The 26,675-nt window shown below is 35.7% G+C and overlaps 1 protein-coding gene across 5 annotated transcripts in view; it reads right to left on the bottom strand.

Moving 5' to 3' along the window:
• The window catches only part of DOCK4 (dedicator of cytokinesis 4), a 234,356-nt gene that overhangs the window by 36,299 nt on the left and 171,382 nt on the right, over positions 1–26,675 (bottom strand). For 3 of the 5 annotated variants that reach the window (XM_015854108.1, XM_015854089.2, XM_015854079.1), the window contains exons 26-34: positions 26,220–26,318; positions 19,002–19,096; positions 12,438–12,513; positions 11,576–11,676; positions 10,854–10,912; positions 8,527–8,675; positions 6,892–6,977; positions 1,645–1,671; positions 1,385–1,480 (exon numbers count right to left, since the gene is read on the bottom strand). In XM_015854108.1, coding sequence (XP_015709594.1) covers positions 1,385–1,480; positions 1,645–1,671; positions 6,892–6,977; positions 8,527–8,675; positions 10,854–10,912; positions 11,576–11,676; positions 12,438–12,513; positions 19,002–19,096; positions 26,220–26,318 — 788 coding nt within the window. The remainder of the gene's footprint in view (positions 1–1,384; positions 1,481–1,644; positions 1,672–6,891; positions 6,978–8,526; positions 8,676–10,853; positions 10,913–11,575; positions 11,677–12,437; positions 12,514–19,001; positions 19,097–26,219; positions 26,319–26,675) is intronic. The other 2 variants (XM_015854118.2, XM_015854097.1) reach the window with 1 other exon arrangement.

Here is a 26,675-nt window from a genome sequence, read left to right as displayed (position 1 = left end):
AGCCAACAAGGCAGTTCTGCTCCCCTATGGCTCTCAGGCACTCATTCTCAGCCCTGCACTGATACCTACAGAACTCTCAGGAAGCGAAAAAAGTTAGGCAGCACAATTTTATGGGTTTCACTTAGTCCATTTCAGTCAGACCACCGCAATCCAACACAAACATTTATGTTGGCACAAGGAACACTGTGACAGGAGTGAGAGGATCAATCTACTTTCTTCACAGTGTAGACCTGAAGCAGTCATGGAATTACAACATTAGTTCCTCTGTGAAAAAGCAGAATGATCCTGACAGCTTTTTTAGAATGCTTTGAGGTCCTCTAAATTTTACTAATAGCACTCTATAACCAGTATCATTTATTATTTGGGAGGGAACATAGATTATTCACAGTCAAAATTTAAAAAGGAACCATGAAGATTTTGATTAGTCAACAAAGATAGTATCAGTACAACCATAATGGAGTAAAAAAGTAACAAACAGGCACGGCTGTGCAGTCACTAAAATAAATTTTACATAACTTCAAAACATTCTTGCATACATGAACTGAACAATCGTCTCAAATACCCTAAACCACCACTTGCATAAACAGTTGTTCTGAAAGATGTCGGGTTCACAGCGCTGGAGGTTGTAATCCTGCTCATCCCTGAGGAGGAACAGAACTGCACTATTCCTCAATGAAAAGTAAAAACACTTGGGCGTTGTTTTTTTTGTTGTTGTTGACGAAATAGCTTTATTCTCAAGCTGTTGTTGGGGATAGCAGAAGTATCAAGCCTCACCATGTCCCCTGTGCAGAACTGGATACAAACCAAATGCTTAAGCTCTAGAAAGTACTACAATTTGCCCTTGAAAAGGCCTAAGCTGTAGTCTTAAATTTCTACATGGATTTCAAAAATCACTGAGAAAATCACTTACAGTCTCTCATTCCTACAAAACAGGATATGCCTCTTCTTTCCCTTTCATTTTTTTTCTGTGGTACAGTCAGATGCAAGCTTCTCACCCAGAGATCATGTTTCTGTATACATGCTTAGCGTGCCAGCTGACACTACTACTAGGCATGATTGACAGAGCGATAAGAATTTTACATATTCTGTAAGACAGCTGTCAGGTGATTAGCATTGAGCTTAGTGACTTCAGACAGACTTGAGTCACTAACCCACTGCTGGAAGTTCCGATATTCCAGGTAACAAACTGGTGCGTGCGACTAGATTTTCATATCATGTGAGGGATTCTCTGTTTTCAGACATATTGTGCAACTAGCAAGTTGACTAAGTAGCTGCGGCCAGAGATCCTAAGTTGATACGTCCATGTAAAGTCACCATTTGTACAAGATTCCCATGCTCATCTCCTAACATTTTTAAGATGACAACCTTACTGAAAGATAATCACCTGTAGTCCAGTAACCTTTCCATGAGGCGAGTCACAGTTGCGATTAATGAAACACCACTTTCTCTCCATGTTTCCCGCTCAATTTTCTTCAGCAGACTGAAAAAAAACCAAGAAGCCAGAACAATTTCATTATTCAACTGTCACCATGACAACTATTCTGCTTTTACCAGTACCTTAATTCCTTAGCAACAACTTTGATAGTTTGTTTTTTCTTTCACAAACACCCTCCCAAGAAGCACAATTTGCAAACAATGTCTTACCTAGGATAAGGACCAAAAAGTGGAATTCTAGTCCAGGAAGCATTGACAAAACAAATGATTTTTAAATTAGCTGCATCAGATTAAAATATATCAAATACTGAATTTTCAGAATATATTAAAATTCCAAAAATTTAACAAAGCTTTCAGATAAAATTCATATGTCAATTCACAAAACAGAACTTCTCTAGATTTATTTAGAAAAGAACATTTACCTGCTCAATAAACCTTTTTAGTAAAACCCCAACTTTTTAACCAAGGATTTTTCTTCCTCGCTTCTCTAATAGTTTGGCATACATTTAATTTAAGAATGATAAAAGGATTTTAAAAATATGGTTCCCCCCATCACACTTACTATTTTCTTCAGAGAACAAATTATTATTACACATAAAATTCAAATCAGCTTAAATTGCTGTAAGATTCTTTATTAAAACCCATGTTGAGCAGAATTCTTGTATGAAAACAAATTACAGATTGAAGTAAAAAGATTTTAAAATGTTACTGTAAGTGAAGCTGTCAGTAAAATCTTACTTAATACATCTGCTAAATATCTCTTATTTTCTCTAAGTTTATCAAATATTAATCATCTGTGTATGAATTTCCAACATTTCTTCTCTGTTTGAGGATGAACATGAAAGTATTTATCTACATAGTTGTTACACCTCTGCTTTTGTGCATTACCTCTGATGGATGACATGCCTATGGAGATATTATGGCAGTCACTCTGAAAACACACTCAGGTATCGTTCCCATTGAAGCCTCTGAAAAACTGCTACATCTGTATACTTGGGGCTTTTTAGAGAGCTGCTAATAGCATTTCCAAACCTTCTGTTAGCTCCACTGACCTTCATCTATACTGAGCATGTTCAATCCCATAAAACTCCTACGTCCAAATTTCATCAAACACATAGCAGCGCCCAGTAACTCCTACATGCCAACTGCACTAACTATGCTCTCCAGTTCTGTTCAGCTCCTTCTATACAGAGGAATGCCACCAATGCAATTCTAAAAGCTATACTGACCTAAATAAAGCTGTGCTGGGCTGGAGGAAACACTGATCTTCAATCTGCATCCTGATATCAATCTTAGATTCACCACTTCTTTGTAGGGGGCAATGAGATGTGTTCCCCTCACGTTCAAAGACTGGCTACCTGGCATTGCTAGAAGAGACAGATGATAAAGCCGTCTCCTATCAAAAGATGACGAAGCACTATGGCATCTCTGCTTTCCATACAGATTGCATAAACTAACAGTTTGCTTTTAAACTCCTGATGTTTCCTTTAAGTACAAGTTTTTGTGTCTAACAAAAGTATAGCCTTTTACATTATTAAGCACTGATTACTACAGTGACTTTTCCTTTCTACTGCCTTTTAACTCTATGTTAAAAAGGAACATTTCAACCTAAATTCACCAAAATAATTGCCTACAGTTCCTACATTAGTAGATGTCTGAACTCTCTTTTAAAACAGATGAGTTCAGTCTACACTTGAGTCATGTCTATTCATTATAAATATTTGTTATAAATACACACTTCCTATGAATGGGTGGTGTAGACCCATTCAGAATACTTATTCACACTGACATGAACATTATAAGTGGACAGTTTTATATCTTGCCTTCTGATGCATGCCTCCCACTCTCTGCCATACATCTTTCAAAACAAAAAAACCATTCAGAACAAAAGAGGTACTCAAATAAATTCCTTGGCTTTCTCATGGCGAAAGAAAAGAATGTGACATAAGTGACTGACTCTAGTTAAGCTTTCTGTCTTTCTAACACCCTGTGTTTGAAAACAGACACACTTTTAACATCTCTCTTCTATTTAATCTTCTTTCCGTATCGATTTGCTTTCTAAATGCAACCTCTTCCCCAAGTGAAGACCTAAACACAGGCAAAATTCTTCCTTTGCCTGTGTTATGCCTTCCTTGATCATACAACTCCTGGTCCCCAAAGTATAGCCAAGATGCTAAATTATATAAGGGAAAAAATGAAAACACTATATCTGGGCTCAACTGAAGATTCTTTTTTTTTTTTTTTTTTTTTTTTGTGGTGGTGGTTTTGTTTGTATCTTGTTATCTCCATACTGGAGTACAAAGTTCTCCAGATACCTCAGTTTAGTCAGAGATGTCCTAGTTTACTCAGACAAGTCAAACTTTGCAGTAGTTCAGAAATGGAAGAGGAGCTTTCCAAACCTCAGAATGTTCAAGGTGGACTAAAAGACTTGGTCTGGAGTCTAATGGAATGGAACAAGCAGGGCTGAATTCAATCACACAGACAGAGGAAGAAATGAAGAATGAAGACAGCATGGGAGAGAGAGTAGTCAACACTTTTTATACAACAGCTTTATGTCTCGTGAATTCACCCAAGATCTAACAGAGATAGGTATTAAGCGTCAGATTAGCTTGAATCCTACTTGCAATTATTTCAAAGAGAAACTTAACCACCAATGGAGCCTGCCATCCCAGGCTTTGTGCTTCAATAGTGCAGCTACTTATCCTCCACACCTGAAATGGTTTGTGTTAGGCCAAACTGAAATATAGCTACTGATGTGACAAACTCTCAGCATCTACCAGATTCAGAACAAAAGATTTACTCAGGTAAGCCCTTTGGCTTCCAAAGATTTTGCTCCCATTAAATAAAATTCTTTTCTCTTTGCTAGATAACTCAGGGTCTCCTTTTCAGGATTACAACGCAAAAGCAGATCAGGACACCTTCCTTACCATGATTACACTAGGTAGCAATTAGAAACATTTCTAGTTTCTCCTTATAGTAAAATGTTCACCACTTCTGTGTTCTGCATGGAATCACAGAGCAATTAAGATTAAGATTAAGACTGGAAAAGATCTCTGATATCATCCAGTCCAACCAGGCTGGAAAAGCAGGAACAAGAAGCAAAGAGACATTATTTTATATTCGAGTAATTCTCCACAGCATAGTGATGCCCTGTACTGCATCATGAGCTAATCACTGTGTGGTCACATTCAAGTCACTAGGAAGGCATAAACAGCAGCCATCTTCCTCCCACTTTCACTGTGTGTTTTCATTTAATGAAGATAATTCCAATATAAGCAGTGAATTGTAAGCATGCAGCCTTTTAGAGATGTCCAAAGTTGCTTATAATTTATCTCTGGAAACAGAAGACATTCAAAGGAAAGATGTAGTGGGAAGGAAAAAAAAAAGTTAACGTGGGAGTTGAAAGATTTAAATTCATTTTCTGATTCAGACAAAATAAACAAAAAGCATGACAAAAACAGAATGTGTCACACCCACTGTAGTTACTACACTGAATCCAAAGTAGGTGTGTGCATCTTCTTGGCTCACAACTGTACCTATCTAAACCAACCCGGCCACATCTTCAGACCGATGAGGTAACTGCAGCACTTGTTTTTGTTAAAGACTATGTAATCACTGCAGGTCTCAGACCTACAATACTGTTTCACATTCCCTGGGTACACAGCCCTGTCACTTAAGTCTAAACAAGTCTGTTTTTGTGCACTGTGTGAAGACAGTCTAATATTGCCTAAATTAGCCATGGAAGGAAAGAAAAATAGAGAAGTCTCACTGATTCCACACATTCAGCTCCCTTAACTGTCTGGTTTTAATCATTTTCCTTCACCTACCCTGGAACACTGTCATCCTCCATTTTAGATTAGTACCCTCTCCAAGCTCTCCTGTTGAGAGGTGTTAATGTATGGACTCTAACACAAATGAAAAACTAATGATAAATATGTATTTCCCATTTTCTTGAACTGGAAATTAACTTGAGCAGATACTCTGAAATTTGCCAAAAAGCTTAGTTATAACTCAGCTGAACCAGAACAGAAACAAATATACTGACATTGCGAGACATTTTGCAATTTAGATTACTGTATCTTGAGCATTTAGACTTAAAAAAATGCTCTCCCAGTTTTTCACCATGTCTTGTTTAACTTCCCTCAGTTTAAATGTAATTCAAAAATGTAAAAGAAATTAAGAACTGTATTTCATACTAATCTGAATTCTTACAGAGTTATTTCAGTGACAGATACCCTGATGTATTTTGCAAGAGAATGTAGTTAGACTCAATTCTATAACCAGAGATTCTCCCTTAATGACTTATTTCTGAAGTTAAAATACTGTCAATACATACTGAAACACTCCTACCTGTTATTATCTTTACTCAGACTATGAAAGATCAATGAATAATTAAAAGAAAGGTCTGCTTTACCATATTGTGCTGTTGTTTATCATCACTCATGCAGCCTCTCTACCCACTTTTGCTTTTGAAATGAAATTTAAAAATCCTATATTTTTTCAACTCATCAGCATTGAAGATAATTATGTTTGCAATTCACAATCATTATATGCATTAGACTAAAAACAAACCTGGGTTTAGTATTCTCGGATCTGAATGTTGTAATTCAAGCAATGACAACAGAGGTGAAATTTAATATTTAATGAAGATGGAATGATTAAGAAGCCAAACAAACAAAAATATCATGTGCTTAACAGCATTAAAGAATGTATTTCATGGAATCCTGAAGAGGAATAACACATCTCCTAATACAACACACCAGAAATGGGTGAAATCTTCCACTTAGGGGAAATAGAATTCTAAGAAACAGCAAAGAAGATAGAGTTCAGTTAGTTATTTTTCACTCTGTGACATTCATTTATTTCAGTTCATGGGATAAACTTTTGGGGAACCGTAGGAACTTCAGCATTATAGCTTTACCTATTGGATTTCAGTGGTACATCGGTTCATTAAAATACATTAAAAGTTTAAGAAGTCACAGAAGAAAATAAAAAAATAATAATATTAAAATAAATAAAATTATATGCATCAATCAAGAAATCAACAAGTGAAATTACACAGATAAGTACAAATTCCTGGCAATAAAAGAAAATATTAATTAAACCACATTTTGATGAATTCTCATGACTAGTTTCTAATATGTCCCATTTGTGCACTACCTGCACTCTATGCAATTATGAAACATTTCTTGCTTTTCAGAATTCAAAACTAGAAGTCAGAGAATGTTCTGTGATTGAACTGATTTAGCCTTTCCCAATTATAGCTTTATACAAGAAGTACAGCCAGACTTTACAGATGCCATATACCACAATAAAATGTTTTTATTCCTCATATTTTGAGAAGAAAAAAAAAAAAGACTCACAACTGTTCTAAGCGTTACTTTCCTACACTGATATTAGCATCTAATACAGCTAATGGAACTGAATGAACTACTGTAAAATAAACACATTACTCACATACTGTTGAAGAGCTCTCGGTACGTTTCGTCACCTTTACCTTCCGACATTAGGCTGTCCAGTTTGTCAATCAATTTTGCTTCCACCTGCAACATATAAGTGTGGAGTAAACAGCTTCTCTTCCCTTTAATGATGATTTTATTGGTAGCTTAATTTCTTAGTGTATGGGACTTTGCTAAATGTATATTTTAGAATTACTGGTCAATCATGTAAATCTGGTAAATCACTTCATCTCTTTGAAGCTGTTATTCCCAAGGTTTGTGGGTTTTTCTCTTTTTTTTTTTTTTTGGTGATTTTTTTTTTTCCTGGAGGGAGGGAGCTAATTTAAATTGAGCAACGTGACTTTAAAACTACAGGCTGAGTAGCATTTGCTGCTGCTAAGGCAGCTATCTATTTATGGAGTCAGACAAAAAGCACACAGCCCAAATAAATTGCCTGAATTCTCACAGTGGGTTGTAAGCACAAGCCATGTTCTTAAGACTGCAATAAAAATTTCATCATTTCTAACCTGTATCACACTCTCTATAGACTAATTTTTATAAATACCTGTGTGGTTCAGAATGTTTGGAGGCTCAGACTTACTTTCTCAACCTTTCTTACCTACCAGTGTATTTGGCCAGAAATTCAGTTTGCTGGTTATACATATTAGCTATCAAAGAAGCTTAAAGAACATCTCAGGTGGCTAATTACTTCAACACATATTTTAAAATGTTCTGATTATAAAAAAATAGAGAGAGAGGTGAAGCTACAATGCAAGCTAATATTTCAAATCTCGTTTTTAGCTGTAATATATCAGCAACCACAAATCTAAGGGAAAAACCAAGCTGTTGTCAAGATATTTTATTAGATAATATATCTTCTACAACTTATATTTAAACCCAAGCAGAAAGCAAAGAGGTAGAACAAGTGGATTTTTTTCATTCTCACTCCTTCATATAACATTTCAATTGTTATCTTAATAACAATCTTATCTATTGATAGTGAAAAGCTACCTACTTACATCACATGCACTCCTCCATTCTTAATAGTTTTGTGTTTCTGATACAGCTCTCACCCTAAGCATTATAACTGCTTGAGATTAATTCAAACACTTCTGCTTTCCTTCATTTGATGCAGCATGAAGGAGGGCACTGAGAAATGGTTTGAGGCAGTCAGAAAGTGAGTGGGAGCTGCAGGAGCAGATGGCACACTTGGTCGTTCCTTCCTAGCCCGCTAAGAAGGTGTTTGAGCAGCAAGAATATTCGTATCCTTACAGAATAACATTCCTCAAAGACCATCTGATCTTTTCTCACACTAACCCAAAAGGAAGCTATGTGAATCTTACCTGCTACTGTAAATTAGAGGAAAAAAACATCACAACAAAATCAGCCTTGTTGAAAAGAAGTGCTGTTCCTCACTTTGGCAAGCCATAGATTTGATCCTTCCTCTTACATCACTAACATGAAGGCAGAATTGAATTCATTGCAGAATCTTACTAACACTGCACACAATCAAAAGGGAAGAAATCCTGATAATCTCTCTCCAACAGATGTAACAACAGCATGGCCATCCTCTCTAGATTCAACCACCAACTATTTGGACCAGCACTCTCAGAGGTGCTTGAATTCCAGTCCTCTTTTATAGACAGCTTCATACCTGCTTAAAGTTGCCGCTTCGCCTTTGCTCCCAGTCCATCATGTCATGGAAAATGGGAATCATTACATTCCTCAGGTCTGGCTGAGGGATCAAAGTCACTTCCAGGAAGGGGCCAATCAACGCTGGAATAAAGTGAAGCTTGTGTTCCCCTAAAATGAAAGTGAACATGAACTTGAATTATGTGAATTATGAGATAGCGAACAATACAAATGTTATCTTAAAAATTAAAAAATAGATATCAAAATGTTTAACTCAAACTCACAACTCAAAACTCCTTTAAAAATCAATATTAAAATACCTTCCATTAATTCAACAGAGACTGCAAAACTAAGTTCTTGTCAGGAAAACTGGGAATGGCACACGCTAAAAACTAACCATTTAGTTTCAGTTCTCCAGGCTTATGACTTGATCCTTCCTTGTCCTAGGTAGTAATTCACTTCCATAGCAGCCTATCTCGGGGTATTCCCGTGGCCAGTCACACCAGTCTGACACTATTTGGTATTCTGCAAAGGAAAACTACACTCTTCTCTGCTGAAATAACCCTGGGATGCCTGTCCATATAAAATCAAGGTGACCACACAAAGACCAGGGCTTACGGCATATCTTACTGCCAAAAGAACTGTGTAATGCTGACTACCATAACAGCAATTACATGAAATATCCTGCCTGCATTATTTAATTAGACTCATTATCAGATGAACTTCATGGTGTACGCAACAGTCCTTGCCCCCTACTGAAAGACATCACGACTTCCTCCTTCCAATACAGAAATTGGCAGGTTTCTGTTCAGTAGAAAACAGTGTGAGGAAGGAAATGATGCACACTGAGGTTTTATCCAAGCATGAGATCCAGGAGTGAGTTCCTGATATACCAATATGTATAATGTATTCAAATAAGCTAGAGTACAGATGACTTAGAGTGAATAGTCAAGAGTAATCAATAGTAAATACTGTAAATTAGTATGCTACATAACAAATGTTAACAACACTAATAAGCAAATATGTCACATTTTCAATACTTCTCTTCCTAGCACAGGCTGAGCAGAAAGTCTAGTTCTACTACGAGTACATATCTTATCAGGGAAAAGATTTATGGAAACGAGGTGATAGATCTCAGTAACCAACAACGACCTTCAAATCTTTCACAAGCCCTTTAATAAATGAAACTAATGAATAATTGAAATATAAACATGACAAGCATGGTATTCAAAGCTTCTAATTGGTTTTGATACTCTTCCCAAACAACATTTAATTGCATTTCCCTGAGGCTTACACTTTCAAGCAATTTTCACAGTTACTGCTTATAAATATAAAAATGTTTCTAAGTTTATAACCAAGAATATATTTTTCTCTTGTTGTCCAATGTATCATTTATGTATCAGCTCCTGATTTGTTTATGCCTTTATGGTTTAGTGGAACTAGGACTTTGGGGAAGATTTGATGCAAATCTAGCATCTCAAGAGAGTTTCAGAATTAAGATATATGCCTGTTCCTTAAACTGTTTGGCAACAGAACTAAAATTGTGAGCATAATTATATTTCCAGGCATAAAAATTCTGCCCAAAATGAGCAGTACTTTCTCTTCTAATTTTCTCTGACAGGTTTCTCTTAGTTCTTTCTGAAGAAACAGGGATAGATCTAATACTGTATCAATGCTTACAATGTTGGGTTTAGGTACAAATAACAAGGGTTTTCTGACACTTGAAACAAGGCTTCATATAACCATAGAATTATAAAGGTTGAAAAAAACTAAGATCATAGTCCAACCATTCAGATACCACCAATGTTTCTCCACTAAAGAATGTCCCTTAGTACTACCTCTACCCTTTCCTTAATCACCACTGATGATGGTGACTCCATAACTTCCCTGGGTAACATGTTCCAACACCTAATCATACGTTTTTTCCTAACATCCAACCTGAACCTCCCCTGGAACAACATGCAGCTCCTCCCTCTAGCCCTATCACTTGTTATGCAGGAGAAGAGGCCAATGCCCACTTCACCACAACTTCCCTTCAGGTAGTTTGAGAATGATAAGGTCTCCCCTAAGCCTCCTATTCTCCAGATTCAAAAAACCCAGTTTCCTCAGCTGCTCCTCATAAGACTTGTGCTCCAGACCCCTCACCAGCTTTGTTGCTCTTCTATGAACATGCTACAGAGCCTTGATGTCTTTTTCCTTGCCAGGGGTTTAAAACTGAACACAGCACACCAGAGTGAGCACAGGAAGACAATCCCAGCTCCTCTACTACTGGTAACTGTATTTAATAACTGAAGGAATAATATTTGTTTCTCATTTTGGAGCTGCTGAAAATGTCTTTGAACTCCTTACCTAAATTCTGCCACATGCTGAAGATTTCACATCCCATTGTTACCCGCATGTCACCGTATCTAGAATATATTAAAAATAAAGCAAAACAGTGAAAGATCATTTCAGAAAATCAAGTTCCTATAGCATTCTAGGGCACAGTAAAATGAAATGTCTCATTTGTAGCTCATAAAAAATGATTCAGAGGTGATGATTTCGTCCAAGTTCTTGGTCCTCACATTGTATCCCACTAAAACTATGTTCTTAAAATCCAGTTCATTCACAATACTGTCAAAAGTACTTGTTACTTCTCAAGGCTGTACATCAGCAATGTAACTATGAAGCACTATCTATCTTTTGCAACAATATGCTGTAGCTCTCTCAGATTAAATAGTTTTGCTCTATCTTAAAGAAACAACCGACAGAAATACCCAAGTGACTCTGGATTAATTTACAGAAGAATTGGAAATTAGTGTCAGCACTGCTACAACATGGATATTTTGCTCCCATGCCTGAATTAATTTAGGCACTTTCATGAAGGCTGCCATCATCTCAGATGATCAATACAAAGAGCCAGAACTAAATATCATTCAGGACTATTGTTACTGTGATTTTTTGGTAGGACTTTTTGCAACCTCCCATGTCTTACATTTTGAGAAGCATCTGATTTATTACAGTTTTCTAGAGGCTGAAAGCAATAGCATTTGATCAATTAGAGTTTTCTAGACGTTGAAAGCAATACTTACTTTTCTAAAACCTTTTTTTTTTTGGAAGGTGTGAACATCTCCAACTGAAGACATAACTGGTTTATAAAAATTACAGCAAGGAAAAAGTAGGAATCCCATATCTACAATAAGCAGATGGTATTTGGTTATTTCATTTTCTCAGTATTACCATATTGTGACCACCCAAGTTGCAAATTTTCAAATGACATCACTTGAATAATAAGTTACTCAAACTGTTTTTGACTAAATTTTATTGCACAGAAGTATACTTTTCATCAGCACCAAAATACTCAGCAGAAAAAAATCTATTTTACATATATTACATCTCTTAAATGTGGAAGTTTCAGAGTTTTCAGATTATTTTTTTACATAGCACACCAGAAAACTTTACTTTTTAAGTTTGGACAACTTGGACAACTTAAAAGCTATCACATGACAGAACTGTCATTTTCTATAATTTTATTTCCCAGTCTCATCAGATAACAGCTGCAGGCCTCACTGGACAAAGCCAAAGCCAGGCCTTGTTCTCATATTGTTAATACACAAATGTTTGTGAGCATGCTTTTAGAATCAGTTACTGAAACTTCCACATAGGTAAAAAAAATGTCTAAAGTAGTCTACAATAAAGACTGAAGTATCAAAATGAAAAATAAACAGAATTTAAAACAACAACAACAAAATAAAACAACAAAAAAATGACAACATTCCCAATTTTTAGGCAAATCTGGTATTTAAGTGAACATTTCATTTCTGAACATCTGGAGTTGCTGATATAGTAAAAGTTATAGGTGTTCAGATGCTGGGTTATCTAACAACAACCAGGCTGCAGGATAATGCAGCAGCATGTATTGTATCTATCTTTTCTTAGATATATTTACTCTACCTTGTAATCAAAGTTTTCATTTAAGAAGTTTTTACGAAGGGCATCTGAAAGGTACAAGACTGTAGTGATGATCACACTGAAAAGAAAAGAATAAATAAGAGAGTAGTTTTCATTAAGTGGATATTCATAAGTAATACTCAGAACCACAATTATTTTCAGTGAAAAATTAGTTGTACCATACAGAGTGACATTAAATACTACATTTTGAAAATATACAAATGCCTGACTGCTAACAGCATTTGTTGACAGAATAACAGCATATCAAGAAAAAGAATGGGTGTTCTATAGAACGCTATTACTTATCAGAAAGAGAATTCATTAATTTTGCTATGCAAATAATGCTGATATCACAATTACTACTAATACATACAGTGATATAAACAGTTGAGCAATTTGCTTTCAACTGTCTTCATCCTGAAAATATATACACAGAGATTCTCAGTATAAAATATCTAGTAATCATCACATGTACAACAACGACAGCCCTTTGAAAAAGTCTTCTTTTCAAAGAGGTAAATGCAAAATTGCATGAATGCAGCAAGGAAGATGTCTTTTCTGACTGTTGCAAATGGTTGTACATTGTTCATACACTGACATTTCTCTAATTTACACCACCCTTAAATAAATATGGGCAACCAAAAGCTTTTCCTGGTGGCTGTCTCCAGACATCAATGACAATCTTCTTTACAAGCAAGCAAACAGGATTTGCCAAAGTGCATGTTTGAGAATCCACAGAATCAGATCATCCTCAAAGATTTCAATAAGTGAACCTTTAAGCTGACCTGCTGCACTTGTAACTATTGACTTGTTTGGTGAAATCAAAAATCCATACAAACCAATCTTTTTCAAAGCAGTCAGTAGTGGATGCTTATGGGACAGGAAAAAAGATTAACACTAAATGATCTTTTCACTGCCTCACTCATGTAGCACTCAGCAGTCAATGGTTTAATGACCTCTTGCAAAAAAGATTATATCTGCAACACTTCATGTAACTGCCATCTATTGAATGTTAATACATTCAGAAATTCTCTGAATGTTTATCAACCTGTATCATGTTGTGATGCTAAAATGTGTTTCCTTTCCCACACTTCGCACTTCATTTTTCATTTTTTTTGCTATGAATTTAAGACTAAATGTGTATTAATAAATACAATAACAACAATATATATATATATATTTCAGGATATGATATTTTCAGCTTCACAACAGTGAGATGTTATACACTAACCAACCCATCTAGAAGACAAAGCATATTTTTCTTCAGACATTTCTGACAGATTTCAAGTTTAGAAACACAAAATGGCTATACATCATTTAGGTTATCGCTAGCTCAAACGTTTACTTTCATTTCTCAACTTCTAAATGACTGCCTCTGTCATGTTCTATATTCTGGTTTGATGTGTCTGAACACCTGAAAAAATTGAGCCACAGACAGTCTTTAGACCACTGCCTGATTTTCAGATTTCCTTAGACCTAGTTATATTGCTCAAAGGTTCTCGCCATACATACTATTTTTTCAGCAACTCCATTGTATCTTAGCTTTTCTATCCAAGTATCCTTCTGCATTTAGCACTCATTCACATAGTTTATCCCACTCTTTCAGCAACAGTGAGTTACAATGCACTTCCTGTTGCAGCATGGATGACAAAATGAAACATTAGCAAAATATTAACATAATCAAAGCTAAGAATGAACACGTGGTAAGGAAAACAATCATCTCATTCTTGTTATGGTGCATGATTTAATTTACAACCCACATGTTTCACAAAAATAAAATAGTTTGTGCATTTCAGGAAGACGTTCTGGTAAGAAGGTCCGTTCATCACAATTATTGCTACATACAATGTCAACCTACAGTGCAAAGTAATCTCTGAAAAAATGGTATCCATGAGAAAATAACAAAATATCCCTGGAAATGAAGCCATATTGCCAAGTTTACAGCACTTAGAAGTATTTCTATCCTTTCTTGCCACATTCACATGGCAGGTGAAACTAAAGTGTCTTAAATTCAAACTAAAGAGTCTAAAATCTGCTTAAATTCATAAGAGTACAAATTTTAACTGAAATTTTTAGGAGACTTGCTCATAATTTTCCTGAGATAGCAGAATAACTGCAATGCAAGTGTTTGTTGCTATAGGCAACATAGCTCCACTTTGATTTATTTGATAAACCAGAAATATCATATGGATTAGTTGGTAAAATGTAGGTCTGTAGAGTGAGAGTGCATGTGTAGTAAATTAAACAATCAAACAGCACAGAATGGTGATGGCATTGTTTCTGACCCACAAACTGAATCCACTCAGGCTACTAAAATCAGGAAGGACAGAAAACACTGCTAAGCATATGGCTCCTCTCTCTTACCACACAAAAAAAGAAAGGTATGGTAAGGGGCAAATACAGAATGCAGACTTCTCATTTTACCCTTCAATGCTGTGGAACAAATGAGATGTTGAAAAAGAAGATATGGTCTTTCAAATTTCATAAATAAACAATATATAGTATATACATATATATTTAAGTATATACACCTTCCACTGCATCTCTATAAATTCATGTGCACATGTACACCTATGTGCACATACACCCTGTGACAGACTGAATGGTGCAGATGCATTCTTACAGGTTCAGTTGTAAGCAATATTCTGCATTACACACAAGCATGAATGTTGTTAGCAACACTGTGTATTACATTAAAGGAAGAATTTTTGTTCAGTGTAGGAGTCTCAGATTCCCACACCATGGGAGCTAATAGGATTCTTCAAAGCAGTCATAATGATGAAACTAGTTGTCTTCCTTTAGTGTGCATTCTGTTTGAATATTTTTAAATAAGAATAGTAATGTCTTCCAGTTGTTACTGAATTGGATAACCAAAAGGACTTTTTATTTAAAGTCAACATGCCCAACTGTCAGCAGGTACATCTGTAACTTTATTATAACCAATACATTAGAGTAAATCTTACTCTCCAGATCAATGATTTTTCTATAATCATATTCACACATTTATTTTGTACGCTCATAGAATTTGAATTGAGAATTGGTGATCTAGCATCTGTACCATTCAGCAAAATGCTCTAAGTATATACATCAGTTAATCATACAGAAATCTTTTAAACAAAAACTTCTTTCATAGCAAGGGAACTGAAAAATTAATTCCTTGTTACATAATAAGTAGGCACAGTACGTTACAAATATCAGACTTACTCAGCAGGTCACTGGAACCTCACTTTCCTTTCTGCTAGCCTTCTCAGTTGTTAACAAAAACTGGCATATCTGGAGTTTAGCTGAGTCTGTTCAGTGCTCTCAAGAGATGCCAGGCAACTAAAACATTTGACAAGTGATTCATCTCCTTATACTAAGGGAAAACTAAGGGAGTGACCATTAACCTGTTGTGTCCAGTGGAGACATTATGATGGTGTTATGCAAAAGCTTCAATTTTTGTCAAGCCTAACTTACTGCCTAGATCACACAGACAGTAGCTCTATTCCGTAATGAAACGAAGAAGAAATGAAGATGGCATGTTCATTAAAATGGATTAAAAAAAGTCAGTCACTCAGCACAGAGATCCCTTTTACAAATATTAGATAACCATAAATAATCATTTTGCTTTGCTGAATGTATCCTGATCAGTTCAACAGAGATGGTGCATGGTTATGTGTTTTAAACAGAGTTAATTGCTGTCACATTGCTCAACTAGTAAAAGCTTATAAACATTAAGGATTTGTTGCGTGTATGACTCCTTCAGAAGTCACATGGTAATTCTCCATTGCTAGTAATTAATGATTTTTCATTACGAGTATTCAGACATTCAGAATTACAGACTACGAGTGCTGCATCATCATAAAGTATCCTAATTTCTGGATAGATCCAAATTTGTCTTCTTAGCTACCAGTACTTTCTCTTCTGTTTTATGTCAGACAGAATCCAAATATCAGATGCTACATAATTAATGAAAATACTGCAACAAGAAATAAAAAAATATAGAAGCAAGGGAGCAGTAATTTTTTATTATTATTTTTTAATAATTATTATATATAAAAGACTCTGATGGTGTTTAAACCAAAAATTTTTTCAGGTATAAATGAAGTTCTGCATTTATAAATAAGAGACAAAATGAAAACTTTTTTCCCTCTCAGGAACAGCTTATTACCTGACTATAACCTTTCTAGAACTCTTTTTTTTTTTCCTAGGCTCAGACAGGCTAAATCTCTCTTCTTGTAAATACCAGACAGACTGATTTTTTATATCACTCTGGGGAGTGGGGAGAAAAAGCAGTGCTGCAAGTGACACAACTGCAGTGATGGGGGAAGCTCCCAAGATGCGCACTGTCTTCAGATTGGTGCCTCCTTCTCACGCTGGAGCCCAGGCAGCTGAGAAGGTGGCTGTCTGACAAGGAAAGCATGACAGCAATTTTATTCCTGGGAAGAAGGCGTTAGAAAACATCTACATTTTTAACAAATTATTTGATTATGCTCTTAAAAGGATGAGCTACCTTTTTCCTCATAGACGTGAAGTTCAAGAAGTTCTACATTCAATCACAAAGTGACTCAGATCACTGGAAGTGTTCTGGCTCTGCAAGCGATGTCAGAGGAGAACAGCTCAAGTGTGCTTCTGTCCCTGGTGCGGGCAGTGCCATAACCTCTCATCCTGCCTCTGGGATCTTCCCTTTCTACTGAAAGACTTTGGGATGAGAAAATCTCATCAAAGCTATCACTTTTATGTCTCTTTGCTTTTGAACTCCTTGGGGAAGATGAAGAAAGGCAGCCTCCAAAATGGCAGTGGGGAAACAAGTGAAAGGAAGGTAAGCCCATTCAGAAAGACTAGACCTGAAAAACTGCTGTCCTACAGCTAAGAATTTAGAAGAATTTGGATTTTCTCTCCTGTTCCCTCAAAAAGAAACAGAAATTAAGCCAATGACATAAAAAATGCTAATGATGATTCTTTGGTTTGTACACAGACTTTTTTTTTAATACTCCAAACATCCAATCAACACTCTCTTTCACAACACAAAGCATAATTTCCTCCACAAAAGAGCATATACCTAGGAAGGAAAATTATTAAATGCTAAATTTGTAAATATACACTCACATAATTTGCTGCACGTAAGGTTTATGCAATTGTACATTAATGGGGTCAGTTTGCCAAATTCCATCTATCTTCTGTGCCTGACAGAAATGTGTAGTTTGAGTCACAGTTTGACCAGAGATGGTAAAAACCAACTGACAGGGATTAATAAAAGATGCTCGATGCTAACCAAAATACAAGTGCAAGCACATTCTTTTGCAAAACTTGACAACATCTTTAGAATAAACGAACACCACCAGTTCAAGAAACACGCGTCAAGGTCATTCCTAAATGTTAGATTTGTACATGTCAGCTGTTGCAAAGCCATCTGCCAAGCCAGCTGTTTCTGGAATATGCAGCAACTTCTTAGATTATATGCTTAGTCTAAGAATACCTATGTTTTTCCCTCCTTCCTGTATATCTCAATTTATGTCTTAAGCGTGATTACCAGATGCATCATATCCATTCTCTGATTGTTAACATTTTTTTTTACTGGGATTCAAATCAGATAAGATTAGTATTACTGAATTATTTAATAAAAATGAGCAAAAATGTTATTTTATCAAGTTCCAACAAATACTGTGATGTTTTTTATGTCCACACATACACACAGCATTCATCAGGGTCATAATTTCGCCAAATTTAGCTGCAACCATTAGATGGTTCTTAGTTGTCTGCATAGCACTGTGAATTCAAATTCCTTTAGATGCTGGTAGGTGCAGTGCAGATGAAAAACTAATTCAACAGCCATTGTTGTTCATGTAAATCCTAAAGTCTGGATTCCTCTGTCTGCTCAATACAACACCCCTGTTCTGCTGACTCCAACGGTTAGATAATTCTGTTATCTGATCAAAACTTAAGCCTACACAGAAGGATAGCTGGTGACACTGATGAATTAAAATCAGTCGTTTTAGACCTCCTGTAATGACTTCTCAGAAATGCTGGGAACTTGCCCCTGTAAGAATAAAGCCAGAGCAATAAAGAATGGCTCAAGGGCCACCCCAATATCTCAAACTATAAGTAGGAGATTCTTCAAGCCCCATGCTACTGTTTCCTGTGTTGATTTGTGATTTTCATCCTGTGATTTTTCTCTAAATATGCAGAAACACTGTTAGTGTTGTTATAGCAGACAATTTATTCTGGAGAGCAAACAGATATCTACTAACTCAGCATTTCAACAATCAGACTTGAAACAAACTTCTGTTGAGATTTGTCATTTGCCATGTGAAAAACAAAGCTGCTGATGCTTAGCATCTTCAATCTGTAAAATACTTTCTGAGACTCCAGTTATGTATGCTTACTGAGATACAGAGTATATGATTACTATGAATTTGCTATGTAAAATAAGTGCAGTGATTTAAAAACTTAAATCAAATCTTAAACTCAGAAATGAAAAATTACAGCCAGCATTATAAGACGCACTTTGCTTATTTAATTATATACACAGTGTGACTGTATTTATTTACATCGTGATCTTCACACACTTTTATACAATGTTCTTACTTGTTCGCAACCAACCGCATCACTGTCCAGTCTTTGGGAAACATCTCTGGTCGTATCAGTATCCGAAATACAGTGAAAATCTGTAGCAGGAAATCCTTTGGAAAGAAAAGAAGTAGTCTTATGGCTTTGGTGCTTTACAAAGTGGAGTGAGCTTTAGAAATATTTTAGTCACAGACAAAAAAAAAATCATTATAATAATAGCAGAATAGAGATATAAAGATATAACCCTGAAACCCTGAACATTTATTTTCAATTTAGATCTACCCCAGATTATTTTTTTTTCATTTTTCTTCCCCAAGAAAGCTTCAAATAGCAATTTGATTCATTTTTTTCCTTAAGAAACGGAAAATAATTTAACCTGCTACTTGAATGACGGCAATACATACGATAAATGTCAGACGCATTTGGTTTCCACCCATACACTTCCACAAATGTGATCCCGAGAACAATTTGCAAATCAAAAAAGCACTTTACAAACACCACAGAATTCTGAATACCTCCTTAATCATATCAGGTTTTTATCACATTCGAGGCTTATTCTAAAAGTGGCATTATTTGGTGGGAAAGAAAGAGAATATAAGGACAACTGTAACACTGAGTTCACAAATACCGGTAAAGTCAACAGCTGTGTTCAGACTCCTGAATTGTTATTGCAGCTGTGTGTCTGTATGCAGGTCAATTAACCGCTCTGCATCTTCTATTCAGTCTATAAATATACTGAATGTTTGTGGGCTACTTTGAACTTAGAAAGCACTGTTTACAAGCTTACTGTTATCACCTCCTGTCATTTAACTCACTAGTAAACAACTAAATTAAACTGTTCTTCCCAGGATGAGGTTTTTCAGATTTTCCTTTGACAAGTAAAACTATAAATAGAGTAATATTTCTAATTGTTGAATTAGATTGTGTATAACATTGACTACAAAGTTTTAGTAAGTAAAATGGAGCTTTTGGTATCATGAGAAGAATGAGGCAAGTGATACAATTCACCTAACAGAACCAGTCATGTATCTGACCTCAAAATGTTTCATATTGATTCTGCTAACATCAGTTGGAGAAACTGAACTTGAAACAGGGATGAGCTGAAGACACAACCAGAGGGTATCAAATAATTCTGAACACGAAAATACATTCTCAAGTACATTTACCAAAGTGTAGATGGGTATTGCATAACAGATGTCTTTCATTAGAAAATCACTGTAAAGGGGGACGAATGCAGTCACTGGGAAAGGCAGCTGAGATCCCAGCACCCACCCACCAGAGAAGATTACATAAAAGAGACAACCTGTTTTCTGAGTAAGTTGCCAAAAATTTCTCTGTATTAGAAAGTATAAACGTAATTCAGTGCAGATAATACAGTGCTAATGCAGGTGACCAGCTTTACAAATAAACAAGCAGCTCCATAAGCAACAGATTTATCCCAGAGTGCCTAAATATAGCTTTCCACCTTATTAAATTTCAACACTTTATCATCTCCTTTTTTCCTTTGGGGTTTACCTCCATTCCCTTTGCAGTAACTTCTGCAGTTCTGTGCCATAATCACAAATATATGGCAATGTCCCAAATGCTGCTGTTTGTCACCTCACAGTAATTCCCCCTTTCTTCCACACTGTTTACTGTCCAGACACAATACATAATGCAGCTCTTACATGGCTACTGAATGCATGCCAACCTAAAGAGATCAAATGGTTGCTTTTGGGAAACCAAAGAATCATAAAATCACCAAGGTTGGAAAAGACATCTAAGATCATCTAGTCCAACCATTCAGGTCACCAGTAAATATATTAAAAAAGGCAGGCCCCAGTACTGTCCCCTGGGGAACACCACGGAATGGTTTAAGGATCACTTAAAGCCCCGTATGCGCAGAGGTGTAAACTTAGCGTCTTTGAGACCCAACGGGCCAGTGCCAAAGTCTGCTGAAATACATAGGCTTGTTTCAAAGTTGTTATGGAAGGAATGACAGATGGAAAGGAATATCACATATGCTTTATTTCTTTAGGCAGCTAGGTTAAGAAAAGAATAAGTTTTTTATTCCAAGGAAGCTCAAAAACAAAGTAAAGGAACATTAGGCTATTTTTTTCTCATATTAACAGAACTTGTGTAATCAATTCAGTGGTATGTGATTTTACTAGATATAAAGTACGTATTCAAAAAGCCCAAGATTGAAGATTTGTCTGTGTTACAATTATCATCATCATAGTCATAGTCATAGTATCATTGTCTCGTGCGGGTTGGAAGGGACCTTAGAGATCATCGAGTCCAGCCCCCGGGATTCGAGCCTCTGTGTAGCAGAGCGGCACTTCTACCACTTGCACCACAGGGGGGATTTGAACTCCGGGCCCCAGTGTTGCAAGGCGGCGTCCTTAACCACTGCGCCACCGGGGCACACAATTAATTAATTAATATGTTAAATTAATTATTAATTATTAATTAATTAATTGTTAATTAATTAATATGTTAAAAACACACAAATATAAAGCAGTACAATTCAAGGCTAAAATATAACTGAATTCAAATTCCTAAGCTATTTAGAAAAAAGTACCTTTAGCAAGATTTGCAAGATACAACTATTAAAATTCTATTAGCGTGATTAATATTAATAATTAATAATTAAACCTCTCATGATTAAGTTTGTGCATATTTGGTAATATATTTCTCCAGGTATCCATTATAAGCATTAAAATAACCAAACAATAAAATGTGAGTTCAATAGCCTAATACTTTACCAGTCATAGAATCATAGAATGGCTTAGGTTGGAAGGGACCTTAAGGTTCAACTAGTTTCAACCCCTCTACCATAGGCAGTGTTGCCACCCACTATGATCATGCTGCCCAGGGCTTCATCCAACCTGGCTTTGAACACTTGCAGGCATGGGGCATTCACAGTTTTTCTGGGCAACCTATTCCAGTCCCTCATCACACTCTGAGTAAAGAAGTTCCTTTTATCATCTAATTTAAATATCCTGTCTTTCAGTATAAAGCCATTTCAGTTTCCTGTGTGATGAAATTATGAATCTGTGAGTCAGTGAGAAGCACTTCCTTATGAAATACCAAAAACTATTTATTCATTTAATCAACAATTTTTGAATTTCTTTTACATTTATTTATATACTCATAAAATCTTTAAAACAGATTAGTCTCTACCCTGGATTTCTCAGGGTAAATCTATATTAGCATTTCAGCTTGAGACAGCAGTCCAGCTAATTGCTTGATCCTCAGTAACTCAGTTTGCACTTGAGTTATCAAGTTACTTCTCATGAGGTCTTTGTACCACATCCTAGAGATGTTTTGCAGAGTGCCAAGGTGGCTACAAGGAAGACAGTTTGACAGCTGTCTCTGCCAGAAAAACATATCCATGCAAAGGCCAACTCCTTTCCCAGATCTTTCCCTCATCATAAGCCACCCAAATATTTTAGTGCTATCTGCTCCAGCACCAATCCTTTTAGAAGTCCCATAGTGTGTACATGCATACATGAGTGGATACGTCTGCATAGCAGCAGAAGAACAGAGGCTAGTTCTGAGCTTCTTCACTAGAGACATTCCCATACTAGCCAACCCACATGGCCTTTGCCCCAGCAGACACTAGAGAACAGCATAATAAATTACACTTGGTGTTAGGCTTTGGCACCAGTGATACTGTGCTTGGGCTCCTTTTGCTGGAAGAAAAGGAACTAAGAGCGAGTAAAATTCCCACACAACCCCATGAAAATACGACCTTTTCCTCCATTAGATATCTCTTATATATCTATTCTGATATGTTGTCTAGTGTATTTATCCACTATCCAGTAGCAGATAAAGATTAGGCTTGACAAGTTTTAACCTGATAATTAAAAAACCACTCGTATTAACCAAGGCCATTTTGCTGTGGTCAAAGATGCATTATGCTAAAATATACTATTTTCTCATACACTTTCCTACTTCTCACCTCCTATTTATAATTTCCTCTGTTAACTTTTGTCATAAACTAGATCTGAGCTTTTTTTGTGGCAACAAATATCCGCCTACAGGGGAGCCTATGTTATGTAAATTGCTATAAAATATATTTATGAGAAGAAGGTGATATTTTGTGGTAAGCAAAATGAGCATGTCTTTAAAATAATACTGAAATATAAACAAAAGGAATCATTTAAAATTACTGACTTATTCAATTAGATGTTTCAAAAAGAGAATGAAATATAGTCTCTGGTGCTGCCACTCAGTCATGAATCTCCTGACATCTCTTTCTTACTTCATTTGCATATTTTAAAATATAAAATGCTTTTTCCATCTTCTACTTTCTGTGGAAAATAACTTACTCTCCTGAATAAGTGATTAAAATAAGAATAGTCATTGTGTCAATTACTTAAACTAAACATATTTAAAAAATAGAAACATTCAATAAACTAGCACTTATTTAAAGCATCTCTCAGATGTGTGTCATATAAAATTGTTTAGACGTAAGTGTCATTTTTAAATTTATGTAATTCCTTCAAACTCCATTTTGCTACACTATGATGAACAAACTAGAAACGGCCTGTAATTGTTATAGACTTATCAAAAAGAACTGAAGATATGCTTAATAGGATAAACAGCAACCATTTTCTTTTTCACAAGTATTTATGTGAGTGAATTTTTGTTTGAAGAAGTGGTTTGATGGAGATAATTTTAGAATAATAGCACAAATACTGCGCAAACATGCATTCATGCAAGATATAGTTACTTTGAGAATTAGTTAAAGAAAGAAGAAATACCTGGTGAAATCACTACTCGACCATTCAGAATAGAGTGGTGCCTATAAACAGAAGCAACCAAAGCAAAAAAAAGCACAGTAGATAGCAATTCAAAGCCCTGGGTTATGCTCAGATAAGTCCCTTGTAAACTCTGTATTATACCTGTAATCTGCAGTGTAGCTTAGAGAAGACAGAGTTCAATTTGATATAACTGATCACAGCGCAAAAAGAGGATTCAAAAATGCAATAAGTTGATGCTAGTTACCACTAACGTAAGCATTATCCCAGAATACGTACTAGCTACGAGAATAATAAATATGATTACTATTTCAGTCTGTAAAACTACCTCCAGTAAAAATGTCTTATCACAATTATTTACACTCTAAATCTTATTTTATTCATATTGATGTCAGTTCCTAATGACCATGCCTTAAAATGGTATAAAATGCAAAAGAAATTCCACATTTGGCAAACAGAGCAAAGTACAGAGGTAAGTGGAAAGACTGCTTAAGACAGCATAAGAAATATACAGTCACTTCATGATTAACAGCAGTATCAGACAAACACATTACCTCTCATCTTTCTCTCTTCCTGTTAATCACATTTCAGTGATATTTGATATTTCCAAGTTAACGAAAAAACTATTTCTTATATTATTTAAGATTCAGAAGGGGAGTGCTGCATTAATTATGATCAAACATACTGCCACTTAATCACTGGCGGAGTTGATGCTGATTTGATGAGATCAGAATGGGAATAATAAACTCTGGACTCAAACTCTTACAAGCTCTATTTTGACAGCTGATGGCACTAGCTATAGCTATTTTCCATATGTCTTTGTATAATAATAGCATATGCATGTGTAGTGAATATAAATAAGCCTCCAATCAAACACCATTCAAGCAGCAATTCTAGAGATTTTCATGTTCTAGAATTGCAGAAGTCTGAATAAATTCAACACTGTACTTCATAGATATACCAAACACAGAAGTCAAGTCTGAAACCTCCTGCAAACATAAAAATCTAAACCTAAGAATATATATTGGCTCAGAATACAAACAGCAGGGAAAGTATTTTCACAAAAATGCCTAGGTCCCACAACATATATTAATAATTACCTAAGAATTAGGTGATTACCTCTGCCTTGTGAAAACAGATGGTCATTTTACTATTACAGTAGTAATAGTATAAAATACCCCTCCACTTTAACTTCGAGGTAGAAGGGTTTCTTTCTTGTTGCTGTTTTTTAATAGGAGAAGAGGGAATAGCTTTAAACTAAGAGAAAGGGAAATTTAGGTTAGAAGTTAGAAAAATCTTCTTTACTCATAGGGTGGTGAAGCACTTAAATAGGTTGCCCAGAGAAGTTATGGATGCCCCATCCCCGAAGGGCCAAAGCCAGGCAAGATGGGGCCCTGGGCAGACTGATCTACTCAATAGGAGGCAAGCACGCCCATGGCAAAGGGGAAAGGGCTCAATGATCTTTAAGGTTGCTTCCAACCCAAACCATTCTATTATTCTGTGGTAGTACATTTTCCTCGTGACAGAAATAACTTTCTCATCAATATTTTTTAATATCTTTCAAACTCAATACAATCATGCTGCTACAAAGAAAAGGCACTAATGAATGGTATTTACTCTTCAGAGCAGTTCTAAGCAGCTATCAGCAGTTTAAGAAAACCTGGAATTGCACCATGACTGGGCTTACAGTTTCACAGTCAAACTTGACTTTACAAATCATAACTTCAATAGTAACATCAAAAAATACGCTGTCACACTATGATGTCATGACTCTCCTATTTGGATCACTGCCTGAGTAAGATTTATTTATTATATAGACCAATGTGGTTCTATACTAGTTTCTCATGAAATCCTTGGTGTTCTGCCTTCACACAAGCAACCTTAACCTTTTCTTCTCTTTTTCATCTTTCTTTTTCCTCTTTAATCCTCTTTAGTCCATCAATAAAATTCGTACAAGTTGCCCTAAAAAAAGTTCTGCAGCTTCTCCCTTCCATAATCAAACAGCAAAAACATTACAATATGCCAGTGGACCTGCTACACGGTTAAGAAAAATAGAGTTTTTTGAATATGCATTTCTCAAGCTGTGTGTTTGGCTTTGCCATATACAACTAAATGAATAGATAAGTAAATAAATAAGAAAAAAACTGCATATCAGAAAGAATCAAGCAGAGACAACATTAGTTTGTCATCATCTATGAAACAAGATCTGAGGTTAAGTTTATTGCTTCGAAACAATTATAAAGTCCTCCCATTCCTATTCCAGCTGTCATCACAGAAGCAATAGATTCCTAGCCTCGTAACAAGAGTTGACCTCAGTACATATGGAAATCTGAGTAAAAGTTAGCTAATCTATAAAACAGATTGCATGTAAATATGTTTCATCAAAGCACAGAAGTAACGGAAAGAGAAAAATCTAAAAGAGAATCTAATTAGAGAAACTATTAGATCTAATAGAAACCCGAACAAGTAGATAAACATTTCTGTTACTTACCCTCAGGTCCTCCTTTGTATTGAAGCTATCAAGAAGCTGTTGATAATGTCTATCAGTCATTTGTCGCAAGAGTGACAGCAAACACGAGACAAACTCCCCCTGTTTAGATACAGGCATGAAGAGAAGCATTACAGATTATAAGGTCTTCTGTACTTGCGCTTAAACTGTCTTTTCATAAGCATTTCAATTAGTTTAAAAATGTAAAGGAAATTAATAACGCAATTAGAAAACATTATTCCATATTTAATGAAAATACATTAATTTAGCTTGGAATATCCTTCCTATTTAAACAATTAATTTCCCCTCAAAGCAGTTCACTTGCTCAGCAAAATCTATTTGAAATAGTTCCAGAAGAGCTAAAGCAGTAAAAGTTTGATTTGCCATTTCTTTCTTTTGTATTTATTTTTAAACAGATTATTAAGACCACTAATTTAATTTAAGACCCCTTAAATCGGT

The sequence above is a fragment of the Coturnix japonica genome, chromosome 1 (assembly GCF_001577835.2).
Source record: "Coturnix japonica isolate 7356 chromosome 1, Coturnix japonica 2.1, whole genome shotgun sequence".
NCBI lineage: Eukaryota > Metazoa > Chordata > Aves > Galliformes > Phasianidae > Coturnix > Coturnix japonica.
This window is presented reverse-complemented; position numbering and strand designations above follow the sequence as displayed.